The sequence below is a fragment of the Babylonia areolata genome, chromosome 20 (assembly GCF_041734735.1).
Source record: "Babylonia areolata isolate BAREFJ2019XMU chromosome 20, ASM4173473v1, whole genome shotgun sequence".
Taxonomy (NCBI): domain Eukaryota; kingdom Metazoa; phylum Mollusca; class Gastropoda; order Neogastropoda; family Buccinidae; genus Babylonia; species Babylonia areolata.
In genome coordinates, this window is record NC_134895.1 from 50971726 (window position 1) to 50995240 (window position 23515).

Consider the following 23515-nt stretch of genomic DNA (forward strand, 5'->3'; position numbering starts at 1 on the left):
CCTATGCCCAGCCCTAGACACAGTGGATAAGAATTCACTGCCTTCCTATGCTGAGCCCTTCCATCTACCGCCTTCGCACAGGACACTGCGGCCTCCGAGCACACCTGAAGAGGATTGGAGTGGCAGCCACATCCCTATGTGATTGCGGCCAGGCTGACCAGACCCCATCCCATATTCTCCAAGACTGCCCCCTGTATGAGAAGATGCGGCAGCAGTCCTGGCCTGGGGGTGCTGACCTCAACACCAAGCTCTGGGGGACGGCAGCCGATCTTCACCGGACGTCCGAGTTTGTGGCATCCCTCGGACTTCGACCCTGACTGCGTAGCTGTCGAACGCAAAGAAGAAGAAGAAGACTGTCTTCCTATGCCGAGCCCTAGACACAGTGGATATGAATTCACTGCCTTCCTATGCCGAGCCCTAGACACAGTGGATATGAATTCACTGCCTTCCTATGCCGAGCCCTAGACACAGTGGATAAGAATTCACTGCCTTCCTATGCCGAGCCCTAGACACTGGATAAGAATTCACTGCCTTCCCATGCCGAGCACTAGACGCAGTGGAAAAGAATTCACTGCCTTCCTATGCTGAGTCCTAAAAACAGTGGATATGAATTCACTGCCGTCCTATGCCGAGCCCTAGACACTGGATCAGAATTCACTGCCTTCCTATGCTGAGCCCTAAAAACAGTGGATATGAATTCACTGCCTTCCTATGCCAAGCCCTAGACACAGTGGATATGAATTCACTGCCTTCCTATGCTGAGCCCTAGACACAGTGGATATGAATTCACTGCCTTCCTATGCTGAGCCCTAGACACAGTGGTTAAGAATTCACTGTCTTCCTATGCCGAGCCCTAGACACAGTGGATAAGAATTCACTGTCTTCCTATGCCGAGCCCTAGACACAGTGGATATGAATTCACTGCCTTCCTATGCTGAGCCCTAGACACAGTGGATAAGAATTCACTGCCTTCCTATGCCCAGCCCTAGACACAGTGGATAAGAATTCACTGTCTTCCTATGCTGAGCCCTAGACACAGTGGATATGAATTCACTGCCTTCCTATGCCGAGCCCTAGACACAGTGGATCAGAATTCACTGCCTTCCCATGCCGAACCCTAGACACAGTGGATAAGAATTCACTGCCTTGCTATGCCGAACCCTAGACACAGTGGATAAGAATTCACTGCCTTCCTATGCCAAGCCCTAAAAACAGTGGATATGAATTCACTGACTTCCTATGCTGAGCCCTAGACACAGTGGATAAGAATTCACTGCCTTCCTATGCTGAGCCCTAGACACAGTGGTTAAGAATTCACTGTCTTCCTATGCCGAGCCCTAGACACAGTGGATAAGAATTCACTGTCTTCCTATGCCGAGCCCTAGACACAGTGGATATGAATTCACTGCCTTCCTATGCTGAGCCCTAGACACAGTGGATAAGAATTCACTGCCTTCCTATGCCCAGCCCTAGACACAGTGGATAAGAATTCACTGCCTTCCTATGCTGAGCCCTAGACACAGTGGATAAGAATTCACTGCCTTGCTATGCCGAACCCTCGACACAGTGGATAAGAATTCACTGCCTTCCTATGCCAAGCCCTAAAAACAGTGGATATGAATTCACTGACTTCCTATGCTGAGCCCTAGACACAGTGGATAAGAATTCACTGCCTTCCTATGCTGAGCCCTAGACACAGTGGTTAAGAATTCACTGTCTTCCTATGCTGAGCCCTAGACACAGTGGATAAGAATTCACTGCCTTCCTATGCCGAACCCTAGACACAGTGGATAAGAATTCACTGCCTTCCTATGCCGAGCCCTAGACACAGTGGATGTGAATTCACTGACTTCCTATGCTGAGCCCTAGACACAGTGGATAAGAATTCACTGCCTTCCTATGCTGAGCCCTAGACACAGTGGTTAAGAATTCACTGTCTTCCTATGCTGAGCCCTAGACACAGTGGATAAGAATTCACTGCCTTCCAATGCTGAGCCCAAGACACAGTGGATAAGAATTCACTGCCTTCCAATGCAGAGCCCAAGACACAGTGGATAAGAATTCACTGTCTTCCTATGCAGAGCTCTAGACACAGTGGATAAGAATTCACTGCATTCCTATGCCCAACTCTAGACAGTGGACAAGAATTCACTGCATTCCTATGCTCAGCCCTAGACACAGTGGATAAGAATTTACTGTCTTCCTATGCTGAGCCCTAGACAAAGTGGTTAAGAATTCACTGTCTTCCTATGCTGAGCCCTAGACACAGTGGATAAGAATTCACTGCCTTCCAATGCAGAGCCCTAGATACAGTGGATAAGAATTCACTGCCTTCCAATGCCAAGCCCTATACACAGTGGATAAGAATTCACTACATTCCTATGCCGAGGCCTGGACACAGTGGATAAGAATTCACTGTCTTCCTATGCTGAGCTGTAGACACAGTGGATAAGAATTCACTGCATTCCTATGCCCATCTCTAGACAGTGGATAAGAATTCACTGCCTTTCTATGCTGAGCCCTAGACACGGTGGATAAGAATTCACTGCCTTCCTAAGCCAAGCACTAGACATGGTGGATAAGAATTCACTGCAATCCTATGCTGAACCCTAGACACGGTGGATGAGAATTCACTGCCTTCCTATGCCGAACCCTAGACACGGTGGATAAGAATTCACTGCCTTCCTATGCCGAGCCCTAGACACAGTGGATAAGAATTCGCTACCTTCCTATGCCGAACCCTAGACACGGTGGATATGAATTCACAGCCTTCCTATGCCCAGCCCTAGACACAGTGGATAAGAATTCACTGCCTTCCTATGCTGAGCCCTAGACACAGTGGATAAGAATTCACTACCCCAAATGGCTATGAAAGGCTATGGGACCTTTAACCCACTCCGGACAATGGAACACTATAGCGGTTTTGACAATTAAAATTTTTTCCGCGTTTTCCTCATGGGGTAACATAAGAATCGGAGCTACACCGGGCATTGCAAACGTGTCAAGGGTCGATTGGAAGGTTTCTTCATGAGAATCTGTAACAACACACTCCACAGCGAGCCAGCGAGTTCAGGAGCCCACACGACAAGCTAGTCTGCAGATGTATCAAAAATGGCGTCACAGGCGATACACGTGGAAATTTCTGGAGCAAACTAGATCACAACAGCGGCTTTTACCACTGCTGAAGTGAATGAAATGCTTCAAACTGAAGGTTTCGACATCGACGAGGATGATGAAGACGTTGAATAAAGTACAGGCAGTAAAGAAAACTACCAGCAAAAAGGTACTGATAGTGACTCAGCTTCTGAGAGCAGTGAAGAGGGGCGTGGACATTCACACGATGTGAGGAGAGGGGTCAGTGGGCCAAGTACAGTGAGTTTCATTCAGTTACTTTATGTTTTGTATGTTTTGTGATTTTTTTCCTAACTCTAACAAATGGGTCGTCTGTGGGGAAAAACAAGGGAGACAACTATTCGTCCGGAGTGAGTTCACCTTTTCAACTTTTAGTAACACTGTACCCTGGAGTGAAGGAGATTTGCTGGCTAAACCAGTATCATACAGTGAAAATGTTAGTTGGTGATAAAGTTATCTGCTATAAACAATGGTGAATTCAGTATACTGATGGTTCAAATGGAACTACCCTTCTCTGTATATATATATATATATAGTCTCTTACTCTTCCAAAAACGCTAACATTTAGAAACGGAACAGGCAACTCCTAGGTGTTTTATAACGGTGAAAGTTATCATAAGCTGATTACAGTATCAAGATCACAAAACTGAACAGTGGAATCCAACACAGTATCAAGGTCACAAAACTGAACAGTGGAATCCAACACAGTATCAAGATCACAAAACTGAACAGTGGAATCCAACACAGTATCAAGGTCACAAAACTGAACAGTGGAATCCAACACAGTATCAAGATCACAAAACTGAACAGTGGAATCCAACACAGTATCAAGATCACAAAACTGTGATCCAGTTGAATCAAGAGAATGCCAGCACACAGGGAAGCAACAAAACAATTAACACCCTGGCAGCTGAACCTCAGTAAAATGAAGTCAGGGTGGTGTGACTATGAAGTGCAGTTACTACTTTTCTAGTCATTCAAATGAGACGATAAACCAAGGTCCCATATGCAACACACACTTAGCGCACTTAAAAGAACCCACGGCAACAAAAGGGGTGTCCCTGGCAAAATTCTGTAGAAAAATCCACTTCCATAGGAAAACAAATAAAACTGCAGGCAGGAAAAAATACAAAAAAAAAAGAAAAAAGGGTGGTGCTCTCAGTGTAGTGACGTGCTCTCCCTGGGGAGAGCAGCCTGAATTTCACAAAGATTTTCAATTTCAATTTCAGTTTCTCAAGGAGGCATCACAGTGTTCTGACAAATCCATATACGCTACACCTATCTGCTAGGCAGATGCCTGACAGCAGCATAACCCAACAATGCTTGTCAGGCTTTGAGTGCATGCTTATATATTTGTGTACCTATCAGAGTGGATTTCTTTTTACATAATTTTGCCAAAGGACAACTTTTGTTGCCATGGGTTCTTTTAAAAAATCTGTGCATGAGAAATCTGTTGTGACAAAAAAAAAGATTAATACAATACAATACAATACCTGTCAATAATGTGACTGATTTCACTGAACAAAGGTAATGCAATTCTGAGAGGATAAAGTCAAAACAAAGAGTGGTGACTTGAAATCCCGATCTGCAAGCTCTTGTCTTATCTCAGTACGGTGACAGTCCTTATAGGGTTGTTAGATAGGGGTTGGGGGAGGGACTGTCTGTCTGTCTGTATGTGCCTGTCTGTATGTGTGTCTGCCTGTCTGCCTGGTTGACCACCTGACTGTGTCTTTATTGTATAATTTGTGCAACTTCCTTCCATATTATTGTCTTGGGTCTTTTCTTCTGTCTTTTTTTGTGGTTTTTATTTTTGGTCTTTTCTTCTTCTTTTTTTCACATGCCCTAATTCAGTACATGTGTGGGTGATTTATTCCATAACTGCTACTAATTACAACGACATAGTTACGGAGTGCACGGTAATGGTCTTGATTACTGTCTCGTTTTGAGCTGATTGTGTAATGGACTATAATGACTTACATCTCTTATTGTTAATGTTCAACTGTATTCAGAATTCCCCCCCCCCCCCCCCCCCATCTGTTCTGTATTGACTTTATATACAAAATAAAACGGTGGTCGACCCAAGAAAGTCTGGGACACACACACACACAAAAAGAGAAAAAAAAAGCTGACAGCCCTCTGTCGAGAAGTATACTGATCAGCAACAGTCAGTGGGTTAATCAGTGCATGGTGAACTGACAAAACGAAACAACAGACTGGTGCAACATAACCTGGTTTTTCCAACTTCTTTTAACAGCATGCAACAGACTGGTGCAACATAACCTGCTTTATCCAACTTCTTTTAACAGCATGCAACAGACTGGTGCAAAATCACCCCGGATTATCCATGTTCTTTCAACGGCATGCAAACTAACCAACTGTTACGCTGACATTCCTGTGCATGCAGCACATTAGCCCTGGCCAAAGGAATGATTCAGCGCTTGTAGCTTTTAGAGGCGGTTGCTTGGCTGGCCAAGACTGCTCGTCTTTTCACTGTTAGTCGCACGAAATTTGGCCAAGCAGAGCAAACCGATAGGCCCAGTTTGCATCGGTTTGACATGGTACAGTATATGACACCAAGACATGGACCTTGTGTGGCAGTCGACGAGAAAACACAATCTTCTTTCTTCTTCTGCGTTCGTGGGCTGTAACTCCCACGTTCACTCGTATGCACACGAGTGGGCTTTTATGTGTATGACCGTTTTTACCCCGCCATGTAGGCAGCCATACTCCCTTTTCAAGGGTGTGCATGCTGGGTATGTTCTTGTTTCCATAACCCACCGAACGCTGACATGGATTACAGGATCTTTAACGTGCGTATTTGATCTTCTGCTTGCATATACACACGAAGGGGGTTCAGGCACTGGCAGGTCTGCACATATGTTGACCTGGGAGATCGTAAAAATATCCACCCTTCACCCACCAGACGCCGTCACCGTGATTCGAACCCAGGACCCTCAGATTGACAGTCCAATGCTTTAACCACTCGGCTATTGCGCCCGTCGAAAACACAATCAATGTCTTTCAGTTTTCTCTGCTCCTGTATAAGTTTTGCTGATCTGGTCGACAACCTGAGAGACACCGGAGCAATATGGCTTGAACTAACAAAATCTGTAACCTTTACCATTCTCTTTCCATGCAGTTTGGTTTCAAAGTCACCTTTCCAAATGTCCAGGAACCACAAGGTTTCTTCGGTTCTGTTTTGTTATTTCCTCTTCCCACTGATTTCACTTCATGACCAATGTTCAGAAAAATATGAGTTCTCGATAATAACAACAAAAACCAAAAGATAGAATTAAAACATAAAAAAACAACAACAAAAAAACCCACCAGTGTTTCAATGAAAAGAAACAAGAAACTCAAAAAAAAAAAAAAAAAAAAAAAAAGAACCATGCATGCATACATTCATGCAGGGAACAACAACCTCAAACAAATCAACGTGGGAGAAGTCTGAAACCAAAGACAAACTTTACGCAGAACTGTCAGGAGCTGAAAAGGTACTCGTCAAAGTATCCATATAAACTGTGAAAGGTGGGCCTTTTCTCGGCGTCTTTGTGCCAACACTGCAGCATCTTCTGGTACACCGGGTGGGGGGTTTCTGCAGATCGGGGCAAGCGATACCCACAACTTATTTTCTGCAAAACTTGCCGGTTGGTCAAACCTGGCGAAAGAACAGCAACAATCCCAAACCGTCACGCACATGGCAGGCTCCGTCATTCCACTGGCACCACGCCAGATGACACTAGAACTTCCGTTTACAGTTTCTGTGCAACGCCATCATTTGAATATTCATCAAATAAAAAGCTCATCATTTCAATTTCCGAAACAGAATTCTGAACATAAGATTTTTGTCACATTTGCACAAATCATTCATTAAAAAAAAAACAAAAAAAATACCACTGAGAAACTGTAAAAACGAGACTGGTTCATGGAAATATTTCACGATACCAACCCTGGTTCATGGAAATATTTCACGATACCAACCCTTCTGAAAGTCTGTTGCACAATTATGGTTCAGTCAGATTAACTTTAAGCCCCATGGTCATACCATCAAAAAGCATTGCCCACAGTAACATTTCCTGTCTGGGGTATTGTACTGTATTGTATTGTATTGTATTGTACTGTATTGTATTGTATTGTATTGTATTGTATTGTATTGGACTGGATTGCACTGCACTGCATTGTATCATTGTACTGTTTGTATTGTATCGCATTGCATTGCATTGCATTGTACTCTATTTGATTGTATTGTATTCTATCATATTTCATAATTATTGCATTGTGTTGTGTCATACTGCACTGAATCACTTTGTCATACTCTGTGTGTGAAATTCCAGCCACTCTCCCCGGAGAGAGCGCACAACCACAGTGCAGCACCACACATCTCCTTTTCTGCCTACTGATGTATTTGTTTTACTATCAAAGTAGATTTCTCCAAAGAATTTTGCCAGGGACAACTCTCTTGATGCCGTGGGTTCTTTAACGTGCACTAAGCGCACGCTACACAGGGGACCTCAATTCATCATCCTATACAAATGACTAACATCAAGACCACCACTCAAGGTTAAACGGAGAGGGAGAAAATTCTGGCGCGTGTGGGATTCGATCACACGCCCTCAGGTTCTCTTGGTTCCTAGGTGGATGCGTTACGACTAGGGGTGTGAGAGGGTTCAGTGTGCCGATACGTGTGGCGGTCACTCACCTGGGTAGGGGATCTGCCCCTTCGTCATGATCTCCTGGAGCAGAATGCCATAGGACCACACGTCTGACTTGATGGTGAACTTGCCGTACAGAGCTGCCTCAGGAGCCGTCCACTTGATTGGGAACTTAGCACCTTTACACACATACACACACACACACACACACACAAACACACGCACGCATGCAATAATGCACAAACACATACACACACATGCACAGTGCACACACACACACACACACACAAACACAACTTGCTGTCAGTACAAAAATCATTGAAAAAACAAACAATTGCTTCAGAACAAAAATACAATGCAACAGATGCTTCAATTAAAAAAAAAATTAAGCACTAACATTACTTAAATAAACAAATCATAAAAACAAACAGTTGCTATCAGTGGAAAAAAAAACACCCAAACAAACAAACAAAAAAACAAAACAAAAAAAACCCGACAACATACATTTATATCAGTACAAAAATTCTAAAAAATAAACAGTAAAAAATTCATTTTTTATAATTCACCCCCCCAAAAAAAACCTCAAGCTCTTTTCACGGAAGCATGTTTGACAGAACAGGATACCATCAAGGTGTGTAAACTTATGACTTTTTTCAGGAGGCACTGTGGCAGATTCCGTCAGGCATTGGGCGTCTGTTCCAGCGTTCACCGGTGATTGGGGTTCGAGGCCCCGATTACACACATGGTGTTGTGTCCTTGTCGACTTAAGATGTGGCGAGTCAAAAACACAGCAGACAGGAGACGACTAGGCCCTCCCTTTCTTCTATTGTATTGTATTGTATTGTATTGTGTTGTATTGTATTGTATTTCTCTTTTTGTCACAACATATTAAGCGCGTTGGGTTACGCTGCTGGTCAGGCATCTGCTTGGCAGATGTGGTGTAGCGTATATGGTTTTGTCCGAACGCAGTGACGCCTCCTTGAGCTACTGATACTGATACTGATACTCACAACATATTTCTCTGCGTGAAATTCGGGCTGCTCTCCCCAGGGAGAGCGCGTCGTTACACTACAACACCACCTATTTTTTTGTATTTTTTCCTGCGTGCAGTTTTATTTGTTTTTCCTATCGAGGTGGATTTTTCTACAGAATTTTGCCTTTTACGTGCGCTAAGTGCATACTGCACACGGGACCTCAGTTTATTGTCTCATCCGAATGACTAAGCATCCAGACAACCACTCAAGGTCTAGTGGAGGGGGAGAAAATATCGGCGGCGGAGCCGTAATTTGGACCAGCACGCTCAGATTCTCTCGCTTCCTATGCGGACGCGTTACTTCTAGGCCATCACTCCACTTTGCTGAGCCCCAGACGCAGTAGGTATTAATTCACTACTGCTGCGATGGCCATTAACTCACTCGGGACGACAAGTTTTCTCTCTTGCTTTTCTCCACAGACGGCCCATTTGTAAGGGTTTGGAAAAAAAATTACAAAAAATACAAAATACAGACTGAGAAAATGAAACTTTCAGAACTGGTTTATTACGTGCTGGGCTATTACAGATAAAAAAGAAATCTAATTTCTCATCTTATTTTTACAGTTTTGCCATATAAAGAAAATAATGCCAACTTTTCTCCCCGAATCACCATACACGTGCTCGCTTTCTGCACTAAATTCACTTTCTTCTTCATCATCATCCACCTCTTCAATGTCCGACCCTTCAGTCTGCAGCATTTCAAGTACTTCAACAACCCTAAAATGTTGCCCTCGCTGCCTTGTTCGCTCCAAAACATTTTGAGAAGAACCCGCTTAGCTAACAGGCTGGCACGCGAGCAGACGACTGGTCAGTGACTTTGTCAGTGTGTGTGTGCGAGACAGGCCACACATGGCAGGCTGGCCAATCATACCATTCGGTTGTGGAGTGACCCAGAAAGCACACTCTGCTTGAATAATCACAAAAAGGAGGAGTTCGTATTATACTCCATGTTTGGTGTTAAATATACTTACCATGTCAAACTGATGCAAACTAGGCCTATTGGTTTGCTCTGCTTGGCCAAATTTCGCGCGGCTAACAGTGAAAAGATGGGCCCACCCGCTCTCAGCCAATCAAACGCCTCTAAAAACTATAAGCGCTTAATCATTCCGTGGCCATGAACAAAAATGCCCCATGAGAACCACGGCGGAGACGCGGGGACGGACGGGCGGGCATTCGAGTTTGACATGGTAAGTATATTTAACACCAAACATGGAGTATAATACAAACTCCTCCTTTTGGTGTCATATACTGTACCATGTCAAACTGATGCAGAATTTAAAGCAAATGGAGGAGGGCAACGCCTACTGGTTCATATGGGGAGCCCTTGTAACTGAGACGGCAGTGTTAGCCGCGACAAAGGAAATCCCCTTGGAACCGTCAGCCCTGGTCCTACGGAAATTCCTGAGGTAGAAGTTGATGAAGGGATTCTCAGACCGCCAGAAGGCTGCCTCCAAGACATGCTGCGTTGGCACTGAGTGCTGGAAAGCAGCCGAAGTAGCTATGGCCCGCACTTCGTGTGCTCTGGGATGAAGACAGCTGATATCCCTGTGTGCATGAGAGTAGGCTCTACGAATGACTTGGGAAACCTGGCGGGAAATGGTGCCTGCAGCGATGTCTTTCTTGTAATTCTCATTGAGGGAGATGAGCAGACACCTCTGAGAAGAACGCCTATGGCGAGACCTATCCCAATAATATTTGAGACACCGAACAGGACAGGTGCCTATCCTCATCATCTTGGGCAAGAATATCAGACAAAGGTCTGACTCTCGGAGAGGGGGAAGGAACCTCAGGGTCTTGGTTCTTAGCCAGAAACTCTGGAAGGAAACGAATAGTGATGGAACCATCTCTGTGGAAGGCCAGATCTTGTGGCATTCCACTAAGCCCATGCAGCTCACTTCTATGACTGCCTGTGGCCAGCCACAGAAGGAAAGTGGTCTTGAGGGTGAGGATGTCAAAAGGAATAGTCCCCAATGGTAGGAAGGGCTGTTTTCGAATGAAATCCAGCACCAGGAACAAGTCCCAGAGGGGCACTCTTCTGGGGTCTCTAGCTTCCTTCAGAGGGGCACCCCTAGCCACCTCTCTGAGCAGGCAATCCGCTTCCAAGGCGGAACCACCTAGCTGTTTGCAATGTGGTACAGAAGGCAGACCTGTACCCTCGCCCAGAACTAGCAGACAGGATGAACCGAGGAGCAGAGAGCCAGAAAGTTGGCCAGCTGCATGCTCGTAAGGTTCGTAGGGGTAATGCCCTGAGCTGTACACCACCGCAACCATTTCTTCCAGCGAAAGTCATACAAAGTCTCCGTTCCCTGCCTCCTTGCTCTGGTGACTATGGAGAGGAGGTCAGAGGAGGCACACCCCTGGGTCAGCACAGCCGACACAGAGGCCGACCGAGGGGTCGAGGACTTCAATGGTGATGCTGACAGTTCCGACCGCACAGCAGCCATGCGTGCTGGTGGAGCAGTTGAGGATTGGAATGCGGAGTGCCCGAGCGAGGCTGCCTCAGCAGATGAGATTTGGTTTCAAGTTCCAGGGGTGGGAACATGTGTCAGGGACTGAAGGTCCGGAAACCAGGTCTGGACTGGCCATTTCGGCGCAATGAGGATCAGCTGCTGGTGTTCCAATCTGTCTTTCCGTATCACCTTGGACAGAATTGGAAAGGGAGGAAACGCGGAGGCAATCAGACTGCTCCAATCTAGAGAGAGAGCATCCACTGCCCACGCTTCTGGGTCGGCAACCGAAGAGACGGAAGTGGGAAGTCTCTTGTTGAACAAGGTCCACCATCGGCCGAAACCACTGTTCCCACACCCCCTGAAGGCTGTCCTTGTCCAGGGTGCACTCTGTGCGTATGACACTCTTGGACCTGCTAAGAGCATCTGCCAAGAAGTTGGTTTTTCCTGCTCAGTGTCTCGCTGAAAGTGCAATGCCCTTGCTGTGGCACCAACGGAGGAGAGCCTCAGTCCGCATGGAGAGGTCTGCCGAGTGCGCTCCCCCCATTTGTTCACATAACATGCGACCGTCGTCTTGTCCGTGAACAAGCGGATGGTCTTGCCAGTGGCCTCCCCCATGAAGTGCAGGAGAGTCCTGCGAACTGCCTCCAGTTCCAGAACATTGATGTGGCACAGGCGCTCCTCCGGGGACCAAGTCCCTGCTGCATTGAGTGAGTCCATGTGGGCTCCCCAGCCCAGGGAGGAGGCGTCTGTGAAGAGTGCCACCTGAAGAGTAGGTGGGGCTAAGGGCACCCCCTGTGTCCGAAGGGGGGTGATTAACCACTCTGATGTCACCTCGAGGAACCACTCGCCCAGACATATCTGGGTATCCCATGGCTGAGTGCTCTGGGACCGGCGTAACCTCAGTGCCCTCTGGAGAGGGTGCTTGAGAACCCTGTCCAGGGGAATGGGAGGTGCCGTGGACTCCATCATGCCCAAGAGGGAAGAAAGTGTCTGTGCTGTATCTTGGGAGGAGTGGCGCCAGTGGCTGAGGAGGCCTGCCAGACGGTCCCAGTGATCTGGCGCCAGAGAGACTATCATAGACCGCGTGTCGAATCTCATCCCTAAGAAGTCGAAGGACTGACGTGGGGACAGATCGCATATCTGCTGGTCCATGAGGAAGCCCAGTTGGGAGCAAAGGTCTAGAAGTCTGGCCATATGACTCAGGCACAGGGCCTGCGACTGGGCCAGGATAAGCAAGTTGTCCAGGTACACACGGAGACAAATGGATTCCGAGCGGACGATGGACACCAATTCCCGCAGCACCTTGGTAGACAGGAAAGGGGCAAGGGACAGACCAAATGGGAGGGCCGGGAACTGGAACCCCTTGTCCCTCCACACGAACCTCAGGTACCGACGGGATGCCGAATGGATGAGTATATGAAAATAAGCATCTTCCAGATCGATAGAGGTAGGCCAATCACCTTGTTGGATGGTCTCCCGAATCTGTGCCTGTGTGTCCCTCTTGAATTTGATTTTGGGGAGGAATTTGTTGAGGGGGGACAAGTCCAAAACTGGTCTCCACCCTCCCGAGACCTTTGGAATCACCAACAACCAGCCGTAAAAACCGGGGCCCGGGTCCGAGAGTTGAGATATAGCCCCATGAGGAGTGGGTGCGATATCTCTTTTTCTAGGACGCTCTCCTGCTCCGTCGAGCTGGGCACCTAAGGAGGAGGAGTGGATCTTAGAGGGGGGAGGTCCTCCACCCAAGACAGCATGTACCCAGACTCTAGCACCGACATAATCCCGTCGTTGAGTCCCAGAGCTCACCACTGATGTGCATGCCGGGACAAGTTTCCTACTTGGAGGGGCTGAACGACTGGCGGTGCTGAATCAGGGCCCAGTCATTGGGGGTGCTGCCTTCTGGCCTTGGGCATGGCCGGTCGGCTTGGACGGACATAAGGTGGTTTATTCCTCTGCCCCTGATTCAGCACACGCTGCCTTGACAGGCGGCGTGGTATATGGAGGGGCCCTGGTGGCCGGTCTCTTCAATGGCATAGAACCCTGGAGCCCATGAGAGGTGTGGGCCAAATATGAGGCCACCTCCCTGTTTGTCTCTGCCCTGTGGCTGACAAAATGGGGCGGGAACTGGCCGAAGAGGGAGTGCTGCTGTGCTGGGATGGACCGCAGGGCAGCCCTCTCCTCCACAGGAATGTTAGAGAGGCTGAAAATGGCATCACGCCACGCTAGCACAGTACTGAAGTGAAGGCTGGTAGCTGTGTCTGCAGCTGCCGTGAGACCAGATGCTACCCTATTGCCAAAAGCGTGTAACCTCTGGTCGGTGAAGAGGCCCGGCGGGACTGAGGAAGGAGACCCCTTGTCCTGATTAACCGGACACTGTTCCCACAGCTCATTGGCCCTGTGAAGGAACGTGTCGAAGGTGTACGCCGTGGAAACCTCGAGGGGGCAGTGGCGGGCCAATTTGTCCCACTCTGCTAACGTTTTAAAGTATAGGTTAGCTGAAGTGGGGAAGGTGGTGCGCTGTGAGACCAACATCCTGTCCTGTGCGGAGGGCTCTGCTCTGCTGTAGGCAGGGTGGTCCTGTGTGTACCAGGACCACACCCCTCCCTTGGAGGAATCTTAAAGAAACTTTCCCGGGGAAAAGGCGCCCGGGGCAGAGAGGGACTCCCTGCCTGGAGGAGGGATGGAAGCAGCACCCCTGACAGTGCGGGCTGGCTTATTAAGCCATACCTGCACCATTTCTGGCACTCTGAGTTGCCTTGTGGTTCTGGAGTTAGAGTCACATGGCGTAAGGAGGGTCAAGGGTAACAAAGTAGCCTGAGGGACTGATTCGGCATACGTGACCCTATTGGGGAGGGTCAGTTGGAGCTCGGCAAAGTCCGAGTTTGGTTCAGGCTGGTCCCTAGGGAGGCATGGGCTCAATCTGTCCCCCCTGGGATGTGGGCGAAGAGTGCTCATCTGCTTGTTCGTCCTCATCCGAAGACAGGGGCTCCCACTCTTGTTCGCAGTCCATCCCCTGCTGGGTGCCATCCCAAGTGGATGCACCCACTGGGGCGTCCTGTGAGCTGTGGTCAGCCCAGCGGGATGAGCTGGGACGATCCCGAGCTGGGACCATGGCCGCCACTGTTATGTCCTTGACACCTGAAGCGGGTGGGGAGCGTGTGGACCGTAGGTCCAACCATGCTTGGGATGGTGGGTGCCACACCTTTTCAGAGAGGGCGTCCCTGGATGCAAGAGTGACCCACGAGTGCTGTGTGGGGACAAACACCCACTCATCTCACTGTAGGACCGAGGGCTGGGCAGGTGGGGACTGCTGGCTCCGCCGGACCGAGTAGGGCCCCTGAGCAGCCGTCGGTCCTGACAAGGAGGCCGTTGTGACCGTGGAGGTCACCTGTGGGTTGACAGAGGCCCGATTTGTGGACAGAGTGGCAATATTGGTCGAGGAGCTCGACCTGACCGACAAGAAGTCGATCCCACTTGTCGGGGCTGTGTGTGTCACCCTGTGAGATGTGCTGGGTTGGGTCCGGTGGGGAGCGGACAAGGGGCTGGCCCTTGGTGCTCCCGGCAACCCAGTGTGCACCCTAGGTGCACCACAGTACGGGTAGAATGGGGGTAACCACCCGTGGGCACCAGCCATACTGTGACCCGAACCCCAAGGGTCACTGGTGCGTTGACCTCCATGAAGGGAACAACCTGGCCAAGTCGGAGGGAGGTCAGGTCCGACTTGGGTGTCAGTCCCGCCCGAAGACGAGCGGGCTGACTGCCCGGAACCGCCTGACACGCATGGGCCTCCCCCAGCAGGGGAGACCGGCCGGATAGCGGGAAGACCTGCAGAGCAGGTTGCCACGCGCCCCGAATCCCCTCCCGTGGGGAGACTGGGGTGGCTTGGCCCGGGGTGGGCAAAGTAGAGATCCCCCCCCGGAACCAAATTTTTCTCCCCCCCCAAAAGGAGGTCGGGGAGGGGGGTCGACAGAGAAGGGAGGAGGGGGAACAACAATGGGGCACGTGAGGGCCATCTCCGAGTGGGGACCCGGGTAATGGCCGGGCACGGCCTCCCCTTGGGAGTCCGCGCCTAGCTGCGAGTCCCCACAGCACGGAGATGACTTGCCATTCACCCTTCTCCCTGCCTCGCGCTGGGACACCTCGGGAGGCGACGCTCGTACCTCTTTCCCCCCGGTCCCCTTCATGACCGTTTTACTGGTACGAACGTCGCCTCCGCGATCAGCGTCTAACGACGCACCGCCGCGGTCCGTATCGGGAGGAATCATGAGCTCCGGGCCTGGGAGAGTCTCTTACCGAGTCTCAATCCCAGCATCATGATTCCCTGCCTTCGTGGTATGGCACACGAGGCATGGAACCCGCGCTTAGGCACCCAGCGAAATCCGACCCCCAACAGAGAAAGGAAAGACAGGATCGACTTAGAGGCAGAAAAAATCGAACGAATCGAGGGTGCCGAGTCGAATCGAGTACACAGAATGTAAGAATACAATAAACACAAGCCGCATGCAACAAAATAAGGCCAAAAGGATACGCTGAATAGCCGAAAAAAGCGTAAGACGAGACAGAGCGTAAACCTGACAAGATGGCGTGGAGAGCCTTGGCCAAAGGAATGATTAAGCGCTTATAGTTTTTAGAGGCGTTTGATTGGCTGAGAGCGGGTGGGCCCATCTTTTCACTGTTAGCCGCGCGAAATTTGGCCAAGCAGAGCAAACCAATAGGCCTAGTTTGCATCAGTTTGACATGGTACAGTATATGACACCAAATCATGTGTACAGCGTGTGATGGATTTTTATTTTTTGAAAATGCTATTCCAATCCGTCGTCTGAAACCGAATACATTTCATGCATTCCTTCGTCCAGAGAGAGTTAAAGACTACGAGATCTTTAGTTCCAGTTTCAGGAGATGTCAAAGTGTGCAGACTAATCCATATGCACTATACCACATCTGCTGATTAAAAAAAAAGAAAAAAGAAAGCAGATGCCTCACCCCCACATATATCCAACATACTGATCAAGACTTTGAGAGTCTACCCGGGGTTTGTGTAAAGCATTATCTAACGTAAAATGGGAGTATAATGATTAGGCAAAATAAACAAATAAGTGAATAAAAAAAATATATAGTACAGTGAAAGATATGTACATGGCAAATGAGTATAAAAAGAGAAGAAAAAAAAATGAAATAAAAAAAAAAATAAAAACATAAATAACTAAATAAATAAGTAAATGAATAAGGACATTTAGAAAATAAAAACAAAACAATAGATTAAACACACTCACACACACACACACACACACACACACACACACACACACATGCACCACACACACACACACACACACACACACACACACACACACACACCACACACACAAACATACAACAGACCTCACAGCACAACAACAACAACAACACACACACCACACGCACACACAGTCACAACACACACACACACATAACACGCCTCACAGCAGAACAACAACACACACACACACAGTCACAACACACACACACAGTCACAACACACACACACACACACACACACACACACTCACAACACACACACACACACACACATACACACAACACACACATAACTCAACACACACACACCCACACCACACCACACCACACCACACACGACGCACACACCCACACCACAACACACACACACCACAACACACCACACACGATGCACACACACACACACACACACACCTTGCTGCGGGTTGTACTCTCCATCCTCGATGACCTTGGCCAGGCCGAAGTCGGCAACCTTGACGATGTTGTTCTCCCCAACCAGGATGTTTCGTGCCGCCAGATCCCTGTGGATGTAGCAGTGCTGCTCCAGGTAGAACATGCCACATGCCACCTGTCGCACACACACACACACACAAAAATCAGTTCACTTTTAGTGTTAAAAGATTAAAGCATGCTGTATCCAAGAAGCTTGAAAATGAATATACAAAATTTTGGAAACAGAAACATGACAGTTCATCTAAATTAGCATTTTACAAGAACGCTGTGACAAATTATAAAACTGAACCTTATTTAAAGAATACAGCAAATACACAACACAGGAAAGCTCTGACCATGTTACGAATCAGCGCCCATGACTTACAAATCGAACAGGGAAGATATAAAAATACACCGAAAGAACAAAGACTGTGTGATACTTGTAACAGTTTAGAAGATGAGATTCACCTTTTAGACAATTGTGTAAAGTACAATACTTACAGACACAGATTCCTAATCGATATATGCCGTCCAAATGCAAAGCCTAGTGAATTGATCCTTCTAACAGAAATACAGCCAAGGCTGGCGAAATTTGTTATGAATGTTTCTCTTCTTAATATGCTCATGCTTATGTTTCATTGTGTTTTATAAACTTTAAGGTTTTATGAAAATAAAAAGTATTCTATTCTATTCTATTCACACACACACACGCATGCACACACACAAGAACACACACACACACATATATATATACACACACACAACACACACACAATGTGTACTTGCAAAGTTAACTTCTGCTTTGGGATGCTGATGTTATCTACATATTGCACCTCTTTCACAATGCCCTGGGGACGTTAAACAAGAATTCCTTCCTGTGGACATTAAACAAGAATTCCTTCCTGTGGACATTAAACAATAAATCTTTCCTTGGGACATTAAACAAGAATTCCTTCCTGGGGACGTTAAACAAGAATTCCTTCCTTCCTGGGGACATTAAACAAGAATTCCTTCCTGTGAATATTAAACAAGAAATCTTTCCTTGGGACGTTAAACAAGAATTCCTTCCTTCCTATGGACATTAAACAAGAATTCCTTCAAGGAGACATATAACAAGAATTCCTTCCTGCAGACACTAAGCAATAATTCCTTCCTGAGAACATTAAACAAGAACAACTTCCTCTGTATATTAAACAAGTATTCCTTCCTGGGGACGTTAAACAAGAATTCTTCCTGGGGACATTAAACAAGGATTCCTTCCTGTGAATATTAAACAAGAAATCTTTCCTTGGGACATTAAACAAGAATTCCTTCCTGTGAATATTAAACAAGAAATCTTTCCTTGGGACATTAAACAAGAATTCCTTCCTGGGATGTTAAACAAGAATTCCTTCTTATGGACATTAAACAAGAATTCCTTCCTGGAGACACAAAGCAAGAATTCCTTCCTGAGAACATTAAACAAGAACAACTTCCTCTGGATATTAAAGAAGTATTCCTTCCTGGGGATGTTAAACAAGAATTCCTTCCTGGGGATGTTAAACAAGAATTCCTTCCTGGGGACATAAACAAGAATTCCTTCCTACGGACATCAAACAAGAATTGCTTCCTGGGGATGTTAAGAATTCCTTGCTGGGGAACGGAGTATGGCTTCCTACATGGTGGGGTAAAAACGGTCATACACGTAAGAGACCACTCATGTATATACCAGTGAAGGTGGGAGTTGCAGACCACGAACGAACAAGATGATCAAGAATTCTTTTCTGGGGATATTAAACAAGAATTCCTTCCTGGGGACTTTAAACGAGAATTATTTCCTGGTGACGTTAAGCAAGGATTCATTCCTGGGGAAATCTAACAAGAATTCATTTATGGGGAAAATCTAACAAGAACTTCCTGGGGACACTAAACAAGAATTCTTTCATGGGGACATTAAACGAGAATTCTTCCTGGAGACATTAAACGAGAATTCTTTCATGGGGACATTAAACAAGATTCGCTTCCTGGAGACACTGAACCTGAATTCGTTCCTGGGGATGTTAAAGAATTTCTTCCTGAGATATCAGACAAGAACACCTTCGTGGGGATGTTAAAGAATTCATTCCTGTGGACACTGAAAAAAAAAAAAATCCTTCCTGGGGAAAGTTTAAACCTTCCCACCTGTTGATCATTCGCTCTCGCTCTCTCTCACCTGAGCGGCCATGTCGATGAGGCTGGGGATCTTAGCCCGGGTCCCCTCCCCTTCACGCAGGTAGTCGAGGAGGCTGCCGTGGCTCATGAGCTCGGTGACGATGTAGATGGGCTCCTCCTTGGTGCAGACGGCGTAGAGGCGCACCAGCTTGTCGTGCTGGCACTTCTTCATGATGGAGGCCTCCTCCAGGAACTTTGCCGGCGACATGGTGTCCGGCTTCAGCGTCTTGATGGCCACGTCCCGCGACCCCAGATACTTCCCTGTGTGTGTGCAAAGACAGATATACACACATGCACACACACACACACAGAAATACACACAGAGAAACACACACACATCTACGCTGGCGACATGGTGTCCGGCTTCAGCGTCTTGATGGCCACGTCCCGCGACCCCAGGTACTTCCCTGTGTGTGTGCAAAGACAGATATACACACATGCACACACACACACAGAGAAATACACACAGAGAAACACACACACATCTACGCTGGCGACATGGTGTCTGGCTTCAGCGTCTTGATGGCCACGTCCCACAACCCCAAGTACTTTCCTGTGTGTGTGCAAAGACAGATACACATACACACACACACACAAACACACACAAAGAAATACACACAGAGAAACACACACACACACACATCTACGCTGGCGACATGGTGTCCGGCTTCAGCGTCTTGATGGCCACGTCCCGTGACCCCAGGTACTTCCCTGTGTGTGTGCAAAGACAGATATATATATATATATATATTCACACACACACACACACACACACAGAGAAATACACATAGACACACACACAGAAATACATTCACAGACACAGACACACAGAAATACACACACACAGGCACAGGCACAAGGACACACACATACACAGAAATACACACACTAATACACACAAAACCACAAAAACACAGAGAGAGAGAAATACACACACACACAGACACAGACCTACACACACAGATGCATACACAGATAAATACACACACACGTGCACACACGCAAACACACACACAAACACATACACACACAATCAGACAAGGCTTTCATACACTACCCTTTTTCTGCCCTGCAAATTTGTACACTTCATCACTGAGAGACAAGAACACACACACACACACCACACACATGCACAGACGCGCACACACACACACACACACACACACACGCACACACACACACACACACACACACGCACACACACACACACACATACACACACACACACACAGACACACACACACACACACACACACACATGCACACACATAACATACACAGCCTGTCAGTCAAAGCTCTTGTGTGACTCCACACTCGCCAGTATTTTCTCTCCCTCTGCTGGACCTTGAGTGGTGGTCTGGTTACTAGTCATTCAGAGGAGACGATCAACCAAGGTCCCATGTTTAACATGCACTTAGCACACATAAAAGAAACCCATGTCAACAAAAGGGTTGTTGACAAAATTGTGTGTAAAAAAAAAGAAAAAAAAAAAAAAAAAAAAAATCTACTTTGATAACAAACCAAATACACTGGCAGGCAGAAATAAAGAAAAAAGGAGGGGTAGGGGTGGGTGGGAGTGGGGGCAGGAGGGGGGGGAGGAGTGGGGCTTTAATGACACACTCTCCCAGGGGACAGCAGCGTGAATTTCACACAGAGAAACCTGTTGTCACAAAGAGTTATGCAATACAACACAACACAACACAACACAATACAATACAATACAATACAGTACAATACAAGCAAACACGGACATGCCCAAGTTGTTAAAGCAATAGGGGGGACTTTCAATCTGAAGATACTGGGGTTCAAATTTTGGTGGTCACGGTCGCATGGTGGTTTGAAGGGTGGGGGGGTTAACCTCCAGCCCCCGTCCTCCTCCTCTGCCAACATTTTCAGTTTTGTTGTTGTTGTACAGCAGGAATCACATGTGAACCATCAAGGTTATGCCCCCATTTCAGAAAATGTTTGCTAGGAGATTCATTGAAAATCTATATTGTTAATGCAAGACAAACCAGCGTAGCCATTTTTGACAAACGCACATACCTTGTTGACAAACTCAAGAATTTCTGATGTTTTCTCTCTCTCTCTTTCTCTCTCTCACACACACATGCACACACACACACACAAACACACACACACAAAACTCAGGGTTAGATAAGGATACACAGTCAAAATGTACGACAAAAGTGTCAGACAAAACTTGTCACTGTCACTGGGGTTTCTTTACCTTTCCAAACCTCCCCAAACTGTCCTGCACCAAGTCTTTTCTCGAAGGTGAGAGTGTTGCGGTCAATCTCCCACTTATCTTTGGTCTCCCGAGACAAGTCTTCCATGACAGGCTGCGGCTTAGGGCAAGGGAAGGCCAGCTTCTGACACAATCCATCTGAAGAACCTGTCAACCACACACAATCTGTCAACCACACACCACCTGTCAACCACACCACCTGTCAACCACACACCACCTGTCAACCACACACAACCTGTCAACCACACACAACCTGTCAACCACACACCACCTGTCAACCACACACCACGTTACTGCCGCATTACAGGGAGGAAGGTGGCGGAATGGTTAAGATGCTCATCTCTGTCAATACACAGAGTCCATGAGGATCTGAGTTCAAAGCCCACTCTCGCCCTTTCCTCCAATATTGACTGGAAAATCAAACTGAGCGTCTAGTCATTCAGACAGAGATGCTAAACCGAGGTCCCATGAGCAGCATGCACTTTGCACAATGAAAAAAGAACCTGTGGCAATGAGAGTGTTGCCTCTAGCAAAATTCTGAAGAAGAAATCCAGTCTGATAGGTACGCAAATACACATGCATGCACTCAAGGCCTGACTAAGCGCGTTGGGTTATGCTGCTGGTCAGCCTAGCTGATGTGGTGTAGAGTACGTATATTGATTTTTCCGAATGTGCTGATGCCTCCTTAGAAACTGAAACTGTCATTATTATCATTACGACTATCATCATCATCATTACTATCAAAAAGGTTCAAGATGCCACAGCCTTTCACGGCCATCAGGACAATGAATTTTCATCCACTGTGTCTAACGCTTCACGGCTTGGCATAGAAAGGCAGGGCCCAATCCTTTTCTCCTGCAGTTTTAACTCACTCCGGACAGCAAGTTTTCTCCCTTGCTTTTCCCCACAGACGGTCCATTCGTTAGGGTTTGGGAAAAAAAATTACAAAAAATACAAAATACATATTAAGAAAATGAAACTTTCAGAACTGGTTTATTACGTGTTGGGCTATTACATATAAAAAAAATCAAATTTCTCTTCTTATTTTTACAGTTTTGCCATTATGTAGAAAATAATGCCATTTTTTCACCCTGAATCACCATACCCATGCTTGCTTTCTGCACTTAATTCACTTTCTTCTTCATCATCATCCACCTCTTCAATGTCCGACCCTTCAGTTTTTAGCATTTCAAGTACTTCGGCAACACTAAAATGTTGCTATCGCTGCCTTGTTCACTCTGCAACATTTTGAGAACCCGCTTCAGACGCCATTTGCTAACAGGCTGCCAAGCGAACAGGCGACTAGTCAGTGACTTTGTCAGTGTGTGTGCGAGACAGGCCACACATGACAGGCTGGCCAATCATACCATTCGGTTGTGGAGTGACCCAGAATAGCGCACTCTGCTTGGCTAATCACAAAATTATGTGTACAGCGTGTGATGGATTTTTATGTTTTTGGAAAATGCTATTCCATTCCGTCATCCGAATTCCAATACATTTTATGTAGGAATGCGCACGCATTCCGTCCAGAGAGAGTTAACCTTCCCCCAACCCAAGTCAGGTACGCAGTCACACCTGGGCGGAGTGAGGAAAGTCAAGGTCAAGTGCCTCTCTCCAAATACACACCACTACAGGCCCACAGGGCCTCACACTGATCACATATCAACATAGGATCAGAAGACTTGAGCCTTACCAACTCTGCCACAACGCCTCTCTTTTCGTTATTTCCAATACTTGTAATTATCCCAACCCACCCACCCCCAGGATGACTAGATGGTCCTCGTCGATCCCGACGGACAAACCACAATTATAGCGTCTATCTTCAGTAAGAGACCAAATCTCTTAAGTGCTTTATAAACTCAGAGTCATTTTACACAACAGCCTGCCTACAAGTGTGAAGGCGGCTGACAGCTACCTTTAGACGCTCATCATTAGTTTCCAGTGTAATTCAGTGAGGCTTCAGTCATGTGCATGCACGCATATGTACATCATAATAATGTAAATAATAAGGGCACACATAAGGGCCTTTCTCACATCTCACATGTGCGCGTGCATATGTGTGCGTATGTGTTGAGGGTAGCTG

The 23515-nt window shown here is 47.1% G+C and overlaps 1 protein-coding gene across 2 annotated transcripts in view; it reads right to left on the minus strand.

Moving 5' to 3' along the window:
• The window catches only part of LOC143294701 (tyrosine-protein kinase fyna-like), a 67745-nt gene that overhangs the window by 8647 nt on the left and 35583 nt on the right, over positions 1–23515 (minus strand). For both annotated transcript variants that reach the window (XM_076606106.1, XM_076606107.1), the window contains exons 6-9: positions 21415–21579; positions 19189–19448; positions 16980–17133; positions 7832–7963 (exon numbers count right to left, since the gene is read on the minus strand). In XM_076606106.1, coding sequence (XP_076462221.1) covers positions 7832–7963; positions 16980–17133; positions 19189–19448; positions 21415–21579 — 711 coding nt within the window. The remainder of the gene's footprint in view (positions 1–7831; positions 7964–16979; positions 17134–19188; positions 19449–21414; positions 21580–23515) is intronic.